A 20,729-nucleotide genomic window follows, 5' to 3' on the forward strand; every position below is an offset into this window, starting at 1 on the left:
TGGCCCAGCCTGGGCTGGGGGGCTGGGGAGGCTGAGCTGCGAAGGGGGAAATGTGTGATGGACTCCCTTCCGTGTCCTCCCCCTCCCCCTCTCCCTTCCAACTCCCAAATTGGGGGCCGGGCCAGGCAGCTCTGATTGGCTGGGGTGCGGGAGGCCGGCTCCCCCTCTGCCGGGGACCGAGTTCCTCCCCGAACTCCATCAGGATAGTATAAAAAGGGCCCGGGCCAGTTGTCTGAGCAGACGGGAGTTTCTCCTCGGGGTCGGAGCAGGAGGCACGCGGAGTGTGAGGCCACGCATGAGCGGACGCTAACCCCCCACCCCAGCCGCAAAGAGTCTACATGTCTAGGGTCTAGACATGTTCAGCTTTGTGGACCTCCGGCTCCTGCTCCTCTTAGCGGCCACCGCCCTCCTGACGCACGGACAAGAGGAGGGCCAAGAAGAAGACAGTAAGTCGCAAACTTTTGGGGAGTCCACGGCTCCTTGGTATCTCGCCCTGCGCTCTGTCCCGGGGCTCTGCGACTTAAACTACGGAGACTCGGGGGTGGAAGGAAGACGGCGAGGGCTCTTCCTCGGCGCCCGGGAGAGAAGGCAGTGTACCCTAGGTGGGGGCGGGGGGTGTCGATGAATGCCTCCCCTCTGGTAGTGAGAGGGGAGGAGGGAGCGCCGCCCGAGTTGGCACAGAAGGGAGTCCCGAGCGCGCTCTGTGGAGTACCACGGGGGAAATGGGGGTCTGGGCGCCGGGCGAGGGGAAAGTACGTCGAAGGTGGGATGGGGGCGCCGTGCTGGGAATTTGGAGCTCAAGATGTGAAAGGGATCAGGAAGGCTGTGGGATGATTCATAAGGAAGGATTGTTTGCCCTCTCTGCAGGCTAGACAGTGTTCCTGGGGCTGCGGGGGTGCTGGGCTGAGGGGGGAGGGGGCGCGGAGAGTGGGCGGGTTGGAGGATGAGAAACTTTGGCGCTGACTTGACAGGGCGGGGTCCCTGCGCCCTCTGCTGATCCACGCTGAGCCCCGCGCCTCCCTGTCCAGCGCTTCCCAGCGCAGGAGCTGCATTGGGTGGACGGGCGCTATTGCCAGTTGTGGACCCCATCTCGAGACCTAGAAAATAAAACTGGGGACCGGGTAGCCTCAGTCTCTAAGAGAAGAGGCCAGGTCCGAAGAAATTGCTTAGTGTTGCCCGCCACCTAGTGGCTGTGTGGGTAGGCGCTCGCGCGGTGGGCGTGGCTAGCTAACCTCATTACTATTTGCGGACTTTTCGGTTCTTTGGCTAAGGAGTGACCCAGAGGTCCTGGCTAGCTTTAGGAGACGGAGGTTGTCCCGAGAGAGAGGGCTTTTGAGATGTCTGGGCGCTGGAGGGTAGGGTGTATCTTATTTTTGAGGTATAATTCAAGACTCTGGGCGAGACCTCAGGCCAAAAGGCCCCGCCCTATCCTCCTAGCCCCGCCCACGCCATCCCACCTGCCCCGGGATGGGGCTGAATGGGGGCTGGACCTCCCTTCTCTCCTCCTATCCGTCCCCGCCCCTGTCTCCACCCAAACCACTCCCCACGAGCCTGCCCGCCCGTCGGGGCCCCTCCTGTTCTCCTCCCCAGTCACCCAGCTCCCCTCCCCCACCCAATGGCTTTTTATTTCACTTGGCTTCAGCGCCGTTGGGCTGGGGTTGGAGTTGGAAGCAACTCCGGCCTAAAGCTTTGTTTAAATTCCTGAGAACTGGAAAGAGTTATAGCCGCCCTGGCCAGGCGCCTCGGCGCTGTCACCGGCCCTGATGAGGAGCAGATGAGCTTTTAAGGATTTGGGGAAAGGGCTGGGAGGCGGGGTGAACGAGGAGGCGGGAAATGGAAAATCTAAATGTGTCCCTAAGACAAACGGGAAAGGAGGGTAGGGCTGAGCTCCTGGAGCCGCGAGGTGGGGGGCTCGAGCGCCGCCGACATCCCCTCCTTTCCCCCTCTTGCCCCAGTCCCACCAGTCACCTGCGTACAGAACGGCCTCAGATACCAAGACCGAGATGTTTGGAAACCCGAGGCCTGCCGAATCTGTGTCTGCGACAACGGCAAAGTGCTGTGCGATGACGTGATCTGCGACGAAACCAAGGACTGTCCCGGCGCTCACGTGCCCCCGGGCGAGTGCTGCCCCGTCTGCCCCGACGGCGAGGGTACGGCTCCCGGGCCTGGGGTTGGGGGAGGGCGGGGCCGCCGGGAGCACCCAGTGCAACCCCGCCGCTCACCCGCTTGTCTTCTCCCCTAGCGTCACCTACCGGCCAAGAAACCACAGGAGTCGAGGTAATAATCATTTCCCCTCGACTTGCCCGCCCGAGAGTCGTCTAGCGCCTCCCTTCTCTAACCCGACTTCTTTTGCTTCTTACCCCATAGGGACCCAAAGGAGACACTGGCCCCCGAGGCCCAAGGGTAAGCGTTGAGCTCTCTTTGCGTCGGGGCTGGAGGTGGGCGTGGCTCCGGGCCTAAGCTCACCGACGCCCGCCCTCTCCCTCTGCAGGGACCTGCCGGCCCCCCTGGCCGCGATGGCATCCCTGGACAGCCTGGACTTCCTGGACCCCCCGGCCCTCCCGGACCCCCCGGACCCCCTGGCCTTGGAGGAGTAAGTGAAGATTCAAGACACTCCTGGCAGGCGGGCCCTGTGTGCTCCCCTCACCTCCTGTTCTTTGGTGTTTTGTGTGGGTTTTGGCAGATGGCATACTCTTGTATTTTGAAATGGTTTCAAACTTACAGAAGAGCTTCAAGAATAGTGCCAAGAACTCTCACATACCCTTCACAGTTTGTCACATTTGCTCTATCAGTCTCTATGTATACACATAATTGTTACTTTTCTTTCTGAGCCATTCCTTCCACAGTCAGTTGCTGATGTTAGGTCCTTTTGCTCCAGACTAGTTTAGTTGTATTTCCCGAGAACAGGAACTTTCTCTTACATCACCATTGTACAGTGATTACTTTTCAAAACGTTAACACTGATACCTAACTATGATCTACTACACAGTCTCTATCCAAATGTTACCAATCTCTCAATAATACCCTTTATGGCATCGTTTTTCTGGACGCAGGATCATGAATTGCACTTAATTGTCATAGCTCTTCAGTTTCCTTTACTCTGGAACATTCCTCAGACTTTCTTTGTCTTTCGTGACTCCGAAATTCTTTTGAAGAAGCCAGTTGCTTTGTAAAGGCCCATTATTTTAGGAGACCTCAGCTCAGGTTGGCCGGATGTGTCCCCCTAATTGGAGTTGGGCCATGCATTCGGGGCAGGAATATCTCACCAGGGATGTTGTTGACCTTCTTAGTGCATCAGGTCAGGAGTCAGACGTCAATATCCCACGGTCGGTGATGTTTTCGCCTCTCAACTGCTGAGTTCTCACGCCCTCTCCTCTCTCTTGTTTCCTCTAGAACTTTGCTCCCCAAATGTCTTACGGCTATGATGAGAAGTCAGTTGGAGGAGTGTCTGTGCCTGGCCCCATGGTGAGCCCCTGGGGTGCAGAGATGACAGAAAAGGAGCCAATGGGAATCCAGACAGGATGGGCCCGTCGTAGTTTGGCGGGGGGGGGGGGGGGCATAGATAACTCAGGAAGTGAAGAAAACTTTTGGAAGCTGAACTTCAGAGTGGATGCAAGACGAGGGGGTGGTCCCAACAGGAACCACTGGGAGGCAGCAAGATCACAGCCATGTTGCACTTTCCTACAGACGTTATCTCTTGTTTTTCTCCTTCCGTAGGGTCCTTCTGGTCCTCGTGGTCTCCCTGGTCCTCCTGGCGCACCTGTAAGTATCCAGGATGTCATCATATACCACCCTGGGCTTTGGTCTTTTGAAGGGAGGATTGGCATGAGGGCAGGTCAAGTGCTCTGAGAGAACTCTTGGTGAAATGGGGAAAGACTGGCAAGGGCCTGTCCTAACCGAATCCCTCTTTCCCTGTCCTCCAGGGTCCCCAAGGTTTCCAAGGCCCCCCTGGTGAGCCCGGCGAGCCTGGAGCCTCAGTAAGTGCCCCCAACTTGTACTCCATACAAATACACACTCCCTCTACAAATATGTGGATTCTCCTATTGAAGGACCCCTCCACCCTGCCATCTGAAATCTTCCTTGCCTCCTCCTTCCAATCCCAGCTTTCCCCTTCTTTTTCCCCCCTTGTCCTGGTCATTCTAATCTCTTTTCTTCCTGTTTCCTCTAGGGTCCCATGGGTCCCCGTGGTCCCCCTGGCCCTCCTGGCAAGAACGGAGATGATGTAAGTAATCCAGGGAAGAAGATCCCATCTAGCTCCCTACGCCTCATGGGCTAGGTCCCTGTAATCCCCACCCCAGTGCCCCACCACCTTTGAGAGTGATACCCAGAGAAAAGAGGCCAAGTTCTCCCTGATACATGGGACTGCCCTCGAAAAATGATCTTCACCCTTTATGGGATATTCCTCATCTCCCCAGTGGAGGTGACTGATCCTCCCCTCACTTCAACCACCTCAAAGCAAGCCCCAACCGTGTCCCTCAGGGTGAATGGCTTCCTTAGGCTTACCTGCTCTGGGCACCTCAGATTTGCTCTCCATATACAGAAATTCCCTTGGAGGGACTCAAGAGTCACCAAGCAAGGATTTCACTGTAGATTTAAGCTGAGCTCTAAATTCAAAGACAAGATTCTGGGCTCCTAAACCAGACCATCAACAACGCCAAGAGAAATCATACCTCCCACACTTTTCCAAGGCATGGGCATGATGGCCTATTCTCTCCCTCTCAGGGTGAAGCTGGAAAGCCCGGCCGTCCTGGTGAGCGTGGGCCTCCTGGACCTCAGGTGAGCAGGCGTGTGTGGCCGGCCCTGGACTTCGCTGCAGGTGGCTCCACTTGGGAGCTGGGTCCACAGTGGCGTCCTCTAATGGCCCTGCTTTTCTCCTCCTTTTCTTTTCTCTCCAGGGTGCTCGGGGATTGCCCGGAACAGCTGGCCTTCCTGGAATGAAGGGACACAGAGTAAGTCCCCTTTGGAGCACCCCACCATCCTAGCCCCTTTCCCCCAAAGGATCCTCCTTGTGTGTGTCGAGGTGGGTGTCAGCTACAGAAGTCCCAAGGGATAGAGAGAGTAGGCATCCAAAAGAACTTCCCTCCATTGGGAAAGAAATCTCCATAAAAGGATTGGGTGAAATCTTGGGCTAGTTGGGGTCTAGTCTAGTGCAGAGACGGGGAGGGGCCTATGGTGACCCCCTGAAGCACCTTCCCAGGTCAACATGGGGGCCAAGGTGGTCACTCCTTCGAATGGCACTCACCTTGGCTCTTCTTCCCTATCTTAGGGTTTCAGTGGTTTGGATGGTGCCAAGGGTGACGCTGGTCCCGCTGGTCCCAAGGTAAGAGGATGTCTGAATATCTTGGGCCTCCACAGACCAGTCCCCCCATGAACTTTAATTCCTAAACTTATTCTCTATTCTCTAGGGTGAACCTGGTAGCCCTGGGGAAAATGGAGCTCCTGGTCAGATGGTGAGTATGTTGTTCCAGTAGGAAGAGAGAGAGCAGGGTAGAGGGGCGAGATGGGATTTGGGGGGAAAAGGTGTGTCTCCCATCTGACTTGGCTTTTCTGGCTTTGGTCGTCAGGGCCCCCGTGGTCTGCCTGGTGAGAGAGGACGTCCCGGAGCCCCTGGCCCTGCTGTAAGTACTCTTGGTCCCTTGGAGGGATGCTGGGGCTCTAGGAAGGGGCTCCTGAGGGGTTATGGGGATCAGCCAGTGCTCAGTGCACATGACTGGAGCTACCCCTCTCTCTCCCACAGGGTGCTCGTGGAAATGACGGTGCTACTGGTGCTGCCGGCCCCCCTGTGAGTATGACCTCTGTGTCCCAGTGCCTGGGAGCTCCTGGGGCTCCCACCAGGGGTGGGCCTCGTGGCTCTGAATCTCAGGACCTCTTCTGTCCCAGGGTGTGACATGCAGCTGCCACCTTCCTTCTCACTAACATCTCCGTTTCATTCACAGGGTCCCACTGGCCCCGCTGGTCCTCCTGGCTTCCCCGGTGCTGTTGGTGCTAAGGTAAGATCCATGCCCCGCTCTGAGCACGGTGCTCACAGGCCAAGGGAGGAGCGCCTCCCTGCTCCCTAAACCAGCAGGACTCAGAGAAGGCCATGCCCCAGCACCTTTATCCTGAGGTCCCCTTCTCCGATCTTGGAGTCCTGATTCTAGGTCTCCTGTCCCTGCCCTCCACCCTCACCTCCCAGCATCCAAAGGCAAGGCAAGGTTGGGCTTCCAGAGTGACTCCTGACGTGTCCTTGTTTCCTATCCAGGGTGAAGCTGGTCCACAAGGAGCCCGTGGCTCTGAAGGTCCCCAAGGTGTGCGTGGTGAGCCTGGTCCCCCTGGCCCTGCTGGCGCTGCTGGCCCTGCTGTAAGTGTTCCTCAGTGCCCCTGTGCCACTCCCGAATTCAGAGTCCTTGACTGTCACTCACCCTTCTCTCTCTGGGCCACAGGGAAACCCCGGTGCTGATGGACAGCCTGGTGCTAAAGGTGCCAACGTAAGTATCCTGCAGCTTTCCCTGGTGCCCCCCTCCCACCTGCCCCATGCCCTCCACTCCTGGGCTCAATCTATTCTGCCTCCCACAGGGCGCCCCTGGTATTGCTGGTGCTCCTGGCTTCCCAGGTGCCCGAGGCCCCTCTGGACCCCAGGGCCCCAGCGGTCCTCCTGGTCCCAAGGGTAACAGTGTAAGTAGCACTCTCTCACTCTTGCCCCTCCCCACGTGCGGGCTCCAGTGTGGCTCTGCCTGAAAAGCATGAGAACCCAGGCCAGCCAGGTGCCCTCGACTCTCCACTCATCTTTCCCTCCCTCCCGCAGGGCGAACCTGGTGCTCCCGGCAACAAAGGAGACACTGGCGCCAAGGGAGAGCCCGTAAGTCCCCCCGAGGCTCAGCCCATCTGCCCCAGGGAACCCCAGGAGGGAGATCCTGGGAGGACAGGAGTTGGCACCGGGTCAGCCCCTCACTTCGGGACCCCCGACTCGTCTCTGCCTTCTCCAGGGCCCCACTGGTATTCAAGGCCCCCCTGGCCCTGCTGGGGAAGAAGGAAAGCGAGGAGCCCGAGGTGAACCCGGACCCACTGGCCTGCCCGGACCCCCTGGCGAGCGTGTAAGTGTCCCTTTCTTCGCCCCCAGTGCCAGCCCGGTGCCCCTGTGTCGGAGCTCACTGGCATCCTCTTCTCCTGCAGGGTGGACCTGGTAGCCGTGGTTTCCCTGGTGCAGATGGTGTTGCTGGTCCCAAGGTAACTTGTTGTCATGACTAGGACCCTGCTGCTCCGTGGACATTACCTTCCCCGCCCCACATAGTCACCTCCATCCCCCCCGCCACCATCATTAGTGCCCCACGCTGTGGCCTCACACTCTCTCTTCGCACTCGGCTTCATCTTGACCTTCCCCCTGCAACCTGACCCTTCCCCACTAAGAGACTGGCCGGGGGCAAAGAAGCCCCTAATTGTCCCCGTGACTCCCCCAACCAGGGTCCCGCTGGCGAACGTGGTTCTCCTGGCCCTGCTGGCCCCAAAGGTTCTCCTGGTGAAGCTGGTCGCCCCGGTGAGGCTGGTCTGCCTGGCGCCAAGGTGAGCCCTGGTCCCTCTGCCCAGCTTGCCCCCAGACCCTGCCCACGCTGTGTGGGGCCCGGAATGAGGCACCAGGAGCGAGACCGTGGATCTGCCCTCTGGAGAAAGGGCCTCTTCTGTCACTTTCACTCACGTCTCTGCCCCCTCCCTACTAGGGTCTGACTGGAAGTCCTGGCAGCCCTGGTCCAGATGGCAAGACTGGCCCCCCTGTAAGTACCGCCTGCTCCCCCAGGGGCCCCTCCCCCGCTCCCGGCCGCCTGTCCTCTGTTCTCACCTCCGATTCTGTGCCTCCCATCCTTAGGGTCCCGCTGGTCAAGATGGTCGCCCTGGACCCCCAGGTCCCCCTGGTGCCCGTGGCCAGGCTGGCGTGATGGGATTCCCCGGGCCTAAAGGCGCTGCTGTGAGTATTCCTCTAGGGACGCCGCGGAAACAGGGACAGGCACTCCTGGGAGATGAGAGGCCTGGGCTCTAGACCCAGCTTTGCCACTGACTTGCTGTGTGGCCTCAGGCCACACACTGCCCCTCTCTGGGCCTTGGTCTCCCTATCCATAAAGGCGAGAGACTGATCCTGGCTCCACTACCATTGCTCTATCCTTGGAAACAAGTATTGTTGGAGCCCCCCCACACACACACAGGGGTAGATTGGGCCTTTTATATGACAGTCACCCCAAATCTTGGTGGGTTCTTTGAGGTTGAAAAGGAGGTACCAGAGGAGACAAAAGCCCTTTGCAAGCAGGTCACCATAGGCAGATGGTGGTGAGAAGGAAGGGAGGGGTGGGGACAGCAGCCTGAAGGGCGTGTGGTCTGAGGGAGGGGGACCAGGGGAGAGGCCTCAGGGAGACACCAAGGGACCAGCAGTGAAAGCCACCAAAGCATTTCCCCAGGCCCAGAGCTGGGAGAGAAGAAAACCCCTAAAAGAAGTCACTCAGGGTGAACAGGAAGGACCCACGTAAGCCCCCTTAACTCTGACTGTCTTTGCCCATAGGGAGAGCCTGGCAAAGCGGGAGAGCGAGGTGTCCCTGGCCCCCCTGGCGCTGTTGTAAGTATCTCCCTATGGTCCCCTGTCCCCTTCCTGCCCCTGCTCCTGACACTCCCTGCAGGATGGGTGCTGTCACCAGGGCATCAGAGACCTCTGCTCTGTCCCCTGCCCCACCACCTGCCCACCTGCCCCTCTTCCTCTAACAGCTGCACTTGTCACCACCCTGATCCTTTGCTGTCTCCCCACAGGGTCCTGCTGGCAAAGACGGAGAAGCCGGAGCTCAGGGACCCCCCGGTCCTGCTGTAAGTGTCCCTGACAGAGAGCCTGGGGAGGCCGTGCTGCGGAGATCCCCCCTACCCCTTTTCTTCTGGGTCTTCCGGTGACCTCCGGTGACCACGGCCTTCTCTCTGTGACAGGGCCCTGCTGGTGAGAGAGGTGAACAAGGCCCTGCTGGGTCCCCCGGATTCCAGGTGAGGCCTCAAGGCTGGCAGGGGGTTAAGGTTCGTTTTTGTTCATTTTCAGGTTCTAATCTCACCCTCTCACCTCCCCCATTTCCCACCTGCAGGGTCTTCCTGGCCCTGCTGGACCTCCCGGTGAAGCAGGCAAACCTGGCGAGCAGGTAAGAGGTAGCCGTGGTCAAAGAGAGGGACACTGGGGGGCATTTAGAAGGAGAGGCCAGTCCCCCTGCTGCTCAGACAACCATCAGCTCGAGGGAGCAAGGTCAGACACCCTGCAGGACTTCCCGTCACGAAGGGAGCCACACAGAGGGAAGCAGGGCGTTGCACAGCTGCACCATATGATCTAGAAGATGCCGCATGGCTGCTAGTCTGCACGATGCTTTTTTATTATTTTTTTTACATTTTTTTAGCATTTTATCAATTTTTGAGAGACAGAGAAAGACAGTATGAGCAGGGGAGGGGCAGAGAGAAGCAGAAGGAGCAGAGAGAGCAGGGGAGGGGCAGAGAGAAGCAGGCTCCAGACTCTGTCAGCACAGAGTCCAACCCAGGGCTCAAACTCATGAACCGTGAGATCATGACCTGAGCTGACATCAGACGCCTAACCTACTGAGCCACCCAGGCACCCCAAGCAGGATGCTTTTTCAGAGCTGCAGGGATACCTCTGACTCCCTCAGCCCCAAGTTTGGGGAGTGGCCGTCTTTGACACATCCCCAGGGGAAGTAGAAGAAGAATCCCAGTTCAGTCCTGAGAAGGGGCTGGTCTCAAACGACAGACCCCCAGGGCCAGCCCCCCAGGAATGCTTTCTTACTTGGAGGGCAGAGGTGGGGTTGCTCACCGGCTGTCCCTCCTTCCTCCTCAGGGTGTTCCTGGAGATCTTGGTGCCCCCGGCCCCTCTGGAGCAAGAGTAAGTACAGTCTCTTGCTGTTCCTGCCAAGATGCCCTATGCCTGGCCCTGTGTCTCAAGCAGCCATCACGCACCCTGTCCTTCCTTTCCAGGGCGAGAGAGGTTTCCCTGGTGAACGCGGTGTGCAAGGTCCTCCTGGTCCTGCAGGTCCTCGGGGAGCCAATGGTGCCCCTGGCAATGATGGTGCTAAGGTAAGGACAGCACGGAGACGGGTCTAGCCCCTCTTGAGGCTGGGGCACCTGGCTATGGCCAAAGCCACCTAGATGTGGGCGAGGGATGGGAGGGGAACAACGCTGAGTGCAGTGGGGTCCACATGCAGCCTTGAAGTTCCAGGCTAGGAGCCTTTGCTCTTAGCCAGTGCTTATCTTTATCCCCAGAAGCAAGCCCGGGAGATCTCAAGAGGGGGCTTAGTGCTGTGACCCACTCCTGGGACCCCAAACCTCATTCCAGTCCTCTTGGTTGTCATTTAGGGTGATGCTGGTGCCCCCGGAGCCCCCGGTAGCCAGGGTGCTCCTGGCCTTCAGGGAATGCCCGGCGAACGAGGCGCAGCTGGTCTTCCCGGCCCTAAGGGTGACAGAGTAAGTTCCACACCCCCTCCCCTGAGCCTTGCAGGGCTCCCGTCTCTGTCTCCCCCTGCCTTGGATGCTTCAGCCTCTCTCTCTCTACCTTCCATGGGATCTTTCCCTCTTCTTAATCCTCCCTTCTTCCCTCCTGGCCTCTTCTCTGATAAATCCTCTACCAGCCTATCCAGGCTCTTCCCTCCCCATGAGTTACCATGGTAACGGAAAGCAGGGTGGCCCCCTGGATGGGGGATCCCTTCTTCGTCCCTCTGCACAAGCCATTGGCCTCTTAACCTAGGTTCCACCGGGCAGGTACCTTTTCCTCTGAAAGATCTCGAGCCTTGAGCACAGGCTGGGGCAGGGCAGTGCTGAGGAGGAGTGGAAGACAGTGGCAGGATGTTATGGGTCACCTCCCTGCCCCTCCCACCGGAAGTCTCAGGCTTTCCTTGTGTCTTTAGGGTGATGCTGGTCCCAAAGGTGCTGATGGTTCTCCTGGCAAAGATGGCGTCCGTGGTCTGACTGGTCCCATTGGTCCCCCTGGCCCTGCTGGTGCCCCTGGTGACAAGGTGAGGTGACTCCACCATCTAACACACAGCTTCCCCAACAAACCTGGGCATGGTTCTGGAGGAGGGGGGGTGGGGAGGCAGGTCCTGTCATTCTGCGCTGGTGACCTGAAGGTGGGAGGGCCGGGGGGTGGGGGGAGACTCTCCCGGGTTCCTCTGCTGGGAGTCCTCAGAGTGTGGAGCTGGCCTGAGCCCCTTGTCCCTCCCTTTCAGGGTGAAGCTGGTCCCAGTGGCCCCGCTGGTCCCACAGGAGCTCGTGGCGCCCCCGTGAGTACAGAAGACCCACATTCTGTCTTTTGCTTCCCACTTCCCAGCCCTCTTTTCTGTGCCTCTTTGGCCTTCACGCTCACCTGCTCTGGGCCCTGGGGCCATGCTCCTCAGGGCCCTGCTCCCCCTCCTCTCTGCCCCGTCCCACCCCACCTTCCCCAGATCGGAGCCCCTCTCAGTTTGCCTCCTTTCCTTCTAGGGAGACCGTGGTGAGCCTGGTCCTCCCGGCCCTGCTGGCTTCGCTGGCCCCCCTGTGAGTACCAAGACCCCCGTCATTTTCTATCACCAACTGGGACCTGGGACCTTGGGCGACTGCATGAGGACAGAGGCGTGGAGAGGGGACTGTGTCCAGTCCAAGCATCTTTCTGCCTGGACTTTCTGCCCTTCCCCAGCCCCGTGGAACCACCCAGCTCCCCATGCCGCTGCCCTATCCCCTCCTCCGCTCACCCCACCCCTTCCTCCCCCAGGGTGCTGATGGCCAACCTGGTGCTAAAGGCGAACCCGGTGATGCTGGTGCTAAAGGCGATGCTGGGCCCCCCGGCCCCGCTGGCCCCACTGGCCCCCCCGGCCCCATTGTGAGTATCTCTCCCTCGGAGCCCCGAGTTGCAAGAGGGCCTGGGCCGAGGACTAGCCCGATCTTCATGGCTCTGTGCTCTCCTGCAGGGTAACGTTGGTGCTCCCGGACCCAAAGGTGCTCGAGGCAGTGCTGGTCCCCCTGTGAGTATTTCACTCGGTGTCTCTGCTGGGGCTCTCACTCCAACCTGCGTTCAGAGATGGGGGTACTGTGCCAGGTGAGGGGGCTGCGCTCCTCCTGACTCCGTTGTCCTCTCCTGCTAGGGTGCTACTGGCTTCCCTGGTGCTGCTGGCCGAGTCGGTCCTCCCGGCCCTTCTGTGAGTATCTGGGGTGGATATGCCACCGCTGGGAAAGTGGGGGAGGGGCACAGTATCTCAGGAGGGTGGTGGGCCCATCCGAGGCCTCAGCAGTGCTCCGGAATCCACTGGAATCTTCTCCCCTTCAAGGGAAATGCTGGACCCCCTGGCCCTCCCGGCCCTGTTGGCAAAGAAGGCGGCAAAGGCCCCCGTGGTGAGACTGGCCCCGCTGGACGTCCCGGTGAAGTCGGTCCACCTGGTCCCCCTGGCCCTGCTGGCGAGAAAGGATCTCCTGGTGCTGATGGACCCGCTGTAAGTGGGAGCTCCAGAAGAGCCCAGGGTGGGGGGCGTGCTCCCTGCGCCCTGCAAGGCGCCTCACCTTCATCACTTTCCCCCAGGGTGCTCCCGGTACTCCCGGACCTCAAGGCATTGCTGGACAGCGTGGTGTGGTTGGTCTGCCCGGTCAGCGAGGAGAAAGAGGCTTCCCCGGTCTTCCTGGCCCCTCTGTGAGTGCTCCTCTCACCTTGGGGGACCCCGAGAAGAACCATCATAGGGTTTGGAGGCTGCAGGGTAGGAGAGGGTGCTGGGGCCAGACACAGCAGCTGTGGCAAGTGAACTTGGGGGCCCTAGGCCCCTCCCCCACCCCATCTCTGGCCTGACTCTTTCTTCTCCCTCAGGGTGAACCTGGCAAACAAGGTCCTTCTGGACCAAGTGGTGAACGTGGCCCCCCTGGTCCCATGGGCCCCCCTGGATTGGCTGGACCCCCTGGCGAGTCTGGACGTGAGGTGAGCAGTCGCCGGCCCCATACCAGTGCCCTCAACATGTCCATTTTGGCCTTAGTCCGAGCCTGCCTTCCTCTGGCTGTTACTCACCTAGCACCCTCTTTCTGCAGGGCTCTCCTGGTGCTGAAGGCTCCCCTGGACGAGATGGTTCTCCTGGCCCCAAGGTAAGATGGTGGTACCCCAGGGCCACAGCCCCACCTGCCTCTCCCTTGCCCCAGCCTAGCCCCTTCAGCTGGGACTGACTCATATCCCCCTCCGTTCCCCCTCCCAGGGTGACCGTGGTGAGACCGGCCCTGCTGGACCCCCTGGTGCTCCTGGCGCTCCTGGTGCCCCTGGTCCTGTAGGCCCTGCTGGCAAGAATGGCGACCGTGGTGAGACTGTAAGTAGCCAGGCTCCAGGGACTCTCCAGGCCCGCCGACAGGCCTGCAGGTGGGCCTCTGGCTTCACCTAGGCTGGGGGAGGCGACAAGGTCTCTCCAGGCCCCTGGCCCTCAGCCACAGCTCAGCCCTGAGGCCCCTCTCCCAGGTGGCCCCTCCCCCATTCCCCTGAGGTTGGGGTTCATCCTAGGTGCCTGCCCAGGTCACCTGAAGCCCGAATTCCCACACAGGTGCATCTGGGGCTCACGAGGGAAGGACGTGGTGGGATAGGGGATGTGAGGCTGTAGCAGGATCTAACTCTCTCTTCCCTCTCCCCAGGGTCCTGCTGGTCCTGCTGGCCCCATCGGCCCTGTCGGTGCTCGTGGTCCCGCTGTAAGTGCCCTGCTCCGGCCCGCGTCACCTCAGAACCCGCCCGGAGGTGGGCTACACCCCACTCGGTGCTAACGGACCTTCCGTCTGACAGCCTGTCCTCTCCTCTCTTCTAGGGACCCCAAGGCCCGCGTGGTGACAAGGGTGAGACAGGCGAACAGGGCGACAGAGGCATAAAGGGTCACCGTGGCTTCTCTGGTCTCCAGGGTCCCCCTGGCCCTCCCGTGAGTATGCTCAGCACCCCTCCAGCCCCCAGCTGACATTGAGCCCTGCCATATCATGAGGGGGGATTCTGCCTCAGTTTCTTTTCTTGATAGTCATTTTCACTCCTCCCTAACGGGGAGCATAGTCTGAAGATTAACGGGCATTTCCAAGGGGCTTCCGAGGTGGCAAGGGGTTGTGGGAGGCGTCTGAGCCTGTGGACGCCTTGGGACTAGATGTCCAGAATCACGAGGCAGGGGGCAGGTTGCTGGCCTCACGTGACCCACACTGAGCCTGCGTTGCCTTTGCGTCTTTTCCTCAGGGCTCTCCTGGTGAACAAGGTCCTTCTGGAGCTTCTGGTCCTGCTGGTCCCCGAGTAAGTCACGCCCCCATCTATCTTCTGCTGCTGGGACCCAAGCCCAAGCTCACTTCAGGGCCCTCTGCCTGGCATATGGGTGCCCCCGCCTCTCTGCAGAAGGCTCTGGGCGCAGGGGGGAGGGAGAAGAGTCCTGGACGGTCCTGCCTGACCATGGGAATGGACGACAATGAGATCGTGGCACCAGAGCCAGTCATGGAGGGTGCCGGGCCTCTCTGAAGAGTTGGGCATGCGGTCCTGTGCCTTCTGACCGGCTTTCTCCAACCACCTTCTCCTTTTCAGGGTCCCCCTGGCGCTGCTGGCTCTCCTGGCAAAGATGGACTCAATGGTCTCCCAGGCCCCATCGGCCCCCCTGGTCCTCGTGGTCGCACTGGTGACGCTGGCCCCGTTGTACGTAGCCCTTCAGCCCGTCTGCCCATGGCCCTCCAGTCCCATGAGTGCTTGGACCCTGATAATCCTGGCTCTTCTCCTTCTCTGTGCAGGGTCCCCCTGGCCCTCCTGGACCCCCTGGTCCTCCCGGTCCTCCCAGTGGTGGCTTCGACTTCAGCTTCCTGCCCCAGCCACCTCAAGAGAAGGCTCACGATGGTGGCCGATACTACCGGGCCGATGATGCCAACGTGGTCCGTGACCGTGACCTCGAGGTGGACACCACCCTCAAGAGCCTGAGCCAGCAGATTGAGAACATCCGGAGCCCCGAAGGAAGCCGAAAGAACCCTGCCCGTACCTGCCGTGACCTCAAGATGTGCCACTCAGACTGGAAGAGCGGTGAGGGCCGGCCCCAGCTGTGCCTTTCCTCCTCCTCCTCTCCCTCCTCTTCCTGTTGGGACATGGCTGAGCCCCGAGGGGCCCAGTGTCCCACGTGTGTCCCAGCTGCCACACACCCCCTGACTCCATCCTGCTCGGTCCCACTGCAGGAGAATACTGGATCGACCCCAACCAAGGCTGCAACCTGGATGCCATCAAGGTCTTCTGCAACATGGAGACCGGAGAGACCTGCGTGTACCCCACTCAGCCCCATGTGGCCCAGAAGAACTGGTACATCAGCAAGAACCCCAAGGACAAGAGGCACATCTGGTACGGCGAAAGCATGACCGACGGAACCCAGGTGCGGAAGCTGGCCCTGGAGCCACGCTCACAAGATGGGACGGGAGTGGAGGTCCTTGCTGGGCTGGGCCTCCGCTAAGTGGGGCAGACAGAGCCTGGTTGGGAAGCCGGAGTCCTGGGTCCTGGACACTGGCTCACACATCTGGTGCCCAGGGATGAGCAAGGGATGCTACTTCTGGCTAGGGGAGGGGTCCACTGGGGTGCTGTCAGAGGACCCCAGGGAAGGAGGCCAGGACTAGAGGCTCTGGCATGGTCACTCACGTGCTTCTCCGACAACCCCCCTGCAGTTCGAGTATGGTGGCCAGGGCTCCCATCCCGCCGATGTGGCCATCCAGTTGACTTTCCTGCGCCTGATGTCCACCGAGGCCTCCCAGAACATCACCTACCATTGCAAGAACAGCGTGGCCTACATGGACCAGCAGACTGGCAACCTCAAGAAGGCCCTGCTCCTCCAGGGCTCCAATGAGATAGAGATCCGGGCCGAGGGCAACAGCCGCTTCACCTACAGCGTCACCTACGATGGCTGCACGGTAAGTCCCTGGCCAGGCCCCTCTCTGGGCTCTGGTGCTTCTGTCACGCCATCACTTCCCCCTGGTGATGCCCCTCTCCCTTGTCTCCCCTCCACCCCAGAGTCACACCGGAAACTGGGGCAAGACAGTGATTGAATACAAAACCACCAAGACCTCCCGCCTACCCATCATCGATGTGGCCCCATTGGACATTGGCGCCCCAGACCAGGAATTCGGCTTCGACGTTGGCCCTGCCTGCTTCCTGTAAACTCCCTCCCACCCAACCTGGCTCCCTCCCACCCACCCCACTCGCCCCTGACCCTGGAAACAAACAACCCAAACTGAACCCCCCCTCAAAAGCCAAAAAATGGGAGACCATTTCACATGGACTTTGGAAAATATTTTTTTTCCTTTGCATTCATCTCTCCAACTTAGTTTTTATCTCTGACCAACCGAACATGACCAAAAACCAAAAAAGTACGTTCAACCTTACCAAAAAAAAAAAAAAAAAAAAGAATAAATAAATAACTTTTTAAAAAAGGAAGCTTGGTCCACTTGCTTGAAGACCCGTAAGGGGGTAAGTCCTTCTGCCCATTGGGCTTATGATACCCCAACACTGCCCTTTCTGCTCCTTTCTCCATCCCTCCTTGGGGCCTCCCCTTCACTGCTCCCCAAATCTAAGTCTCCCCAAAAGACACAGGAAAACAATGCATTGTCTGCCCAGCAACCAAAGGCAATGCTAAAAACACCCAAGTGACCCCCGCACTCCCAGCCCACTCCCCTCACTCAGCAACCCCCAAATCCTGGGGGGACCTGAGGTGTACAGACTACCAAAGGAGCCTCACCATCTGGCGTCCCCGTGGCTCGCTCGGGCGACATTCCCCTCTTCGCTTTTGAGGGGGTGATGCTGGAGGACCACGGCCCCTCGCTGCCTGCCGGGTTTGGAGGAAAGTCAGGAGGGGCCTCGACAGATCGGAAGGAAACATCGGATTCCTGCGGGGACACGCATCAATCCCCCGCACCAGGGCTGGGAGGGAGAGACTGCTCTGTTCCTCATGTAATTGTGTTGCTGAAGGACTACCTCTTCTCGTCTTTGTGTCACCGGGGCAACTGCGTGGGGGCCGGGATGGGGACAGGGTGCGAAGGGCTCCCCATTTTATATCAAAGGTGCTACATCTCTGTGATGGGGTGGGGTGGGGTGGGGAAGGGATCATTGGTGCTATGGAAGTCGAGACGCCCCACCCCCAGGCCAGCAAATGTTCCTTTTTGTTCAAAGTCTTTTTTTATTCTTTAGGGTTTTTTTTTCCTTGCGGATGGGGACTCGTGAATTTTCTAAAGGTGCTATTTAACTTGGGGGGAGAGAGTGTCACAGCTCTGCACACTCTCCTTTCCACCCCTTCTCCACCCCCCTGGCCGCCTCTCTCTCTCCACCTCTCTCTCTCTCTCTGAGACCCCTCCTCCTCAGCTGCACCCCATCCTCACAACTTCTCTGTCCTGTGTCCTCTCTCTGGGTTCCAGAGCACAACTTCCCAAAGCACAAAGCAGTTTTTTCCCCCTAGGGGTGGGAGGAAGCAAGATTCTGTACCTATTTTGTATGTGTATAATAATTTGAGATGTTTTTAATTATTTTGATTGCTGGAATAAAGCATGTGGAAATGACCCAAACCTATCGGTAGTGGTCTCCTAATTTGCTGCCTTGGAGTCTGGGGAGGGGAGACCTGGGGAAGGAGGGGCTTTGGCGGGTGGTGGGGAGGGTGGGGGGGTGGGCTTTCCTGTTTCTTGTCCCTTCCCTCCTCCTCCTCATCTGGCACCCTCCCCAGGGTTCCCCTGCCTCTTGCCTCTCTTCTGCCTTAACCCTTCCTCCACCTCATGCAGTCTTTGTGTCTCTCAAATGCCCTTCTTCCTTATAGAGCTGTACAGACAACCGACATGCCCAGCAGCACACACGTGTGCAAACACGCACCTCCCTTCAGATCCCGAGCCTTCCAAACCCCAGGCCCACCCTCGGTCCACACCATCACCTCCTCTCTCCGCGGGCACCCTACAGGCTTGGGGTGGCTGCACAGGACACCAGGAGGCCCACACATGGTGAGGGAGGTGGGGCTGCGGTGGGGAGTACCTGGGGGTCCCTCATCTGGCCTCTCCTCCCTCCTGCTCACTCTGAGCACCCCCCACCCGCAAGGAGCAACAAGCAGGACAGCTGAGGAGAATCCTGAGCCTTCCCTGAGGGCCTGTGAAGAGAGAGAGGAAGGCCCCCTGCTCCAGGGTTCCCGGGAAAGGAGGCAGGGAGCCTCCCCAGGGCCCTTGGAGAGCTGCCATCAAGGCACTGACAAGGTGCTGTCATGAAGTCGCAAGGAAGGGGGACAGCCGTGAGCAGTCAGGGGGGGACACGAGATAGCCAGAGTCAGAAGCCTGGAGCAGACTAGGCACCCAGAGACTTGAAGACAGAGAGGAATTGAGCTGTGTCCCACCTACCCAGGGTCTCATTGCCGAACCTTCAAAGACAGGAAAGGTCCATGTCCCTCCCTGGGATCTCAGAGAAACGGACAAGTCTACGGAGGCCATGGTCTGCAACTAATGCCATTGCCGCCATTAAGTGGCCATGATTAATTGTGCCTTTTAATTATTCATCGTTAGCACTTCTACCAGTCTGAACAGTGTAGAAAGGGAATTAGTCTAAAGTGGTTAAGAAAGTATGACATGGAAATGAAGGTTTCTTCATATGAAAACTGCCCGACCTTCCGTGCCTATTGATGGGTACCGCCTTGGTAATCCCCATTGACCTGGTGGGGGGGCCTCTGGGCTGGCTCAGCCCCTGCCCTCTCCACCCATGGGGCAACCAAAGTCCCCTCCCTTGCCCGCACCTGTCACACTAGCCAAAAAGGGTGACGCCAACCTCCCACTTATGCACCACACTTTCCACTTCCAGGCCTTTCTTTATGCCTCTTCCTCTGCCTGAGCTGACAGCCCTTATCTATGCCTGCTTAGTCCCCCACCCCCAGGCCACGCTCAAATGTCACATGTCCCCTCCTTCTCCTGCCCAACCCAGGCCCAGGCTGCCCGCTCTGAGCTTCCGAAGCTCTCCGCACATCTCAGCCTTACCAGCAAGCATGGCCCTGCAGTGGCAGACTGAGGCCAGACATCAGGTGTGCTTGGGGCACCAGGGCCTAGGCCAGGGCTTTCTGCAACGATGAAGTGAACTCTGCATTGTCCAGTGTCACGGCCACTAGCCACAAGTGGCTAAGGAGCCCTTGACATGTGGATAAGGCCCCTGGGGAACTCAATTTTAAATTGTATTTAACCATAATGTATTTTAACAGCTGCAAGTGGCCAGCGGCCACGACATCTCTGGACCAATGATGAACATGCCTCTCTGTATGCACAAATCGACACACGGGGACTTGAGTGTGTGTGTCTGTGGGCACATGAGGTGACAGCGCACGGCAGGGCTGTGGTGACAGGTTTTGTGTGGTTGCATTGTGCTGGGCAGCTCCGTGCCTGTCACGTGGTGTGAGGCCAGGACAGGAGGGAAGGGGGACAAAGGAGCCATTGTACCACCTTCCCAAACTCAGGCCCTCCTTTCTGCTGACATCACGGATCCCCTAAATAGAGCTGCCCAGACCCGGGCTGCCCCTGCCTTGTGGCACAGCGCTGGCAGTCCCCAGTGTCGCTGCGCGGGATCCACCTTTGTCTTCCCTGTGACAAGATGGGCCACATTCCTATGGCTGACTTCTCAGTCAACATCAGATAGAAAATTCTAGAAAGGAAAGAGGCTTCATTTGGATTTTTTATTGTTGCCGCTCTCCGAATCCCTGGTGCCTTTGGAGGTGTGAAGCCCATCTCCTGGCAGGGTTTTTTTTTATGACTGAAATATGGCGGATTTCCCCTCCTTTTTGGGGTCAGCTCTTTACTCCTTAGCTGCCTGGGTGTCTCCAAGACTTGCCTGGATGGACGTGGGTGAGCTTGAGGAGGGAAGAGGTTGGGGAGGGGGCTGCTTAACTGGTTGTGGGAGCCTCAGGTGAGCCTGCGGGTGGATGGGGACAGCTGAGCAGGGAGGAGCTGGCAGGAACCAGGAGAGCCTGGGTATGGGTGAGACCGTCGTCTTAAAGTTTGAGGGCCAGTGGCACCCCAGCGCTGGTGAGCAGCTGTGTCTCTGTCCTCTTCCTGGTGTGCCTCTAGCGGGTACCAAGTAGAAGTGAGAGACGTCCACAGACCAGCAGGCAAGACCCCGGAGGAAGGATGCCCTTATGTAGCAGGGGAAGCAGACCCTTACACGCCTGGGCATGTCGTGATGCGTTTTCAGAGCATGCACACTGCCTGGAGGGAGGTGGGGCTGGCCTGAGCAGGTGATGGCGAGGGTGGGGTTTTCTCTGCAAAGACAGTGGGAGGCAGAGGAGGATGGGGTGGGATGGGGACCAAAGTGCATTTTAGAATAAGGAGGTCACGTATTCAAGTCCTAGGTGACTTAACTGCTGTGGGGCAGACCCTCCCCCGCCCAGCTCCTCAAGACTCTGGAAAACTCCTGCCTGCCCAGAGGTCTGGTATAAGCAGGTGTTCTAGAGGGAGCAAGGGCAGGGGCTGAGTTCTGGGTCCGGGTCGATCTGGAGTGGAGACAAAGTGGAGTCATGAAACCAGCACTGCTTAGGAAAAACAATGGGAGCCACACCTGTAATTTTTCATTTGAAATAAAGTTTTTAATGTTATTTATTATTGAGACAGAGAAACAGAGCATGAGTGGAAGAGGGGCAGAGAGAGGGAGACACAGAATCGGAAGCAGGCTGCAGGCTCTGAGCTGTCAGCACAGAGCCCGACGTGGGGCTCGAACCCACGAATTGTGAGATCATGACCTGAGCCAAAGTCGGGTGCTTAAC

General features: G+C 58.9%; 1 protein-coding gene across 1 annotated transcript; it reads left to right on the forward strand.

The window, feature by feature from the left end:
- Nucleotides 1-252: 252 nt before the first annotated feature.
- Nucleotides 253-17,523, forward strand: COL1A1 (collagen type I alpha 1 chain). The gene is made up of 51 exons (XM_029928717.1): nt 253-446; nt 1,956-2,150; nt 2,243-2,277; nt 2,368-2,403; nt 2,492-2,593; nt 3,394-3,465; nt 3,718-3,762; nt 3,924-3,977; nt 4,169-4,222; nt 4,723-4,776; nt 4,896-4,949; nt 5,267-5,320; nt 5,406-5,450; nt 5,565-5,618; nt 5,738-5,782; nt 5,937-5,990; nt 6,242-6,340; nt 6,423-6,467; nt 6,556-6,654; nt 6,785-6,838; nt 6,966-7,073; nt 7,153-7,206; nt 7,441-7,539; nt 7,695-7,748; nt 7,841-7,939; nt 8,525-8,578; nt 8,767-8,820; nt 8,935-8,988; nt 9,084-9,137; nt 9,836-9,880; nt 9,973-10,071; nt 10,351-10,458; nt 10,899-11,006; nt 11,217-11,270; nt 11,470-11,523; nt 11,738-11,845; nt 11,934-11,987; nt 12,108-12,161; nt 12,291-12,452; nt 12,539-12,646; nt 12,818-12,925; nt 13,033-13,086; nt 13,194-13,301; nt 13,618-13,671; nt 13,785-13,892; nt 14,192-14,245; nt 14,528-14,635; nt 14,728-15,010; nt 15,160-15,350; nt 15,637-15,879; nt 15,980-17,523. Exons 1-51 carry the CDS (start codon nt 356-358, stop codon nt 16,124-16,126), a joined length of 4,383 nt encoding a protein of 1,460 aa, XP_029784577.1. The 5' UTR covers nt 253-355; the 3' UTR covers nt 16,127-17,523.
- The last annotated feature ends 3,206 nt before the right edge of the window (nt 17,524-20,729 follow it).

Source organism: Suricata suricatta, chromosome 17 (genome assembly GCF_006229205.1).
Source record: "Suricata suricatta isolate VVHF042 chromosome 17, meerkat_22Aug2017_6uvM2_HiC, whole genome shotgun sequence".
NCBI classification, from domain to species: Eukaryota; Metazoa; Chordata; class Mammalia; order Carnivora; family Herpestidae; genus Suricata; species Suricata suricatta.

Coding starts and splice junctions, on each gene's coding strand:
- COL1A1 (XM_029928717.1), top strand. CDS start 356: ATGTTCAGCTTTGTGGACCTCCGGCTCCTGCTCCTCTTAGCGGCCACC. Junction 9,138..9,835: donor CAGGCAAACCTGGCGAGCAG/GTAAGAGGTAGC, acceptor CTTCCTCCTCAG/GGTGTTCCTGGAGATCTTGG. Junction 13,672..13,784: donor TCGGTGCTCGTGGTCCCGCT/GTAAGTGCCCTG, acceptor CCTCTCTTCTAG/GGACCCCAAGGCCCGCGTGG.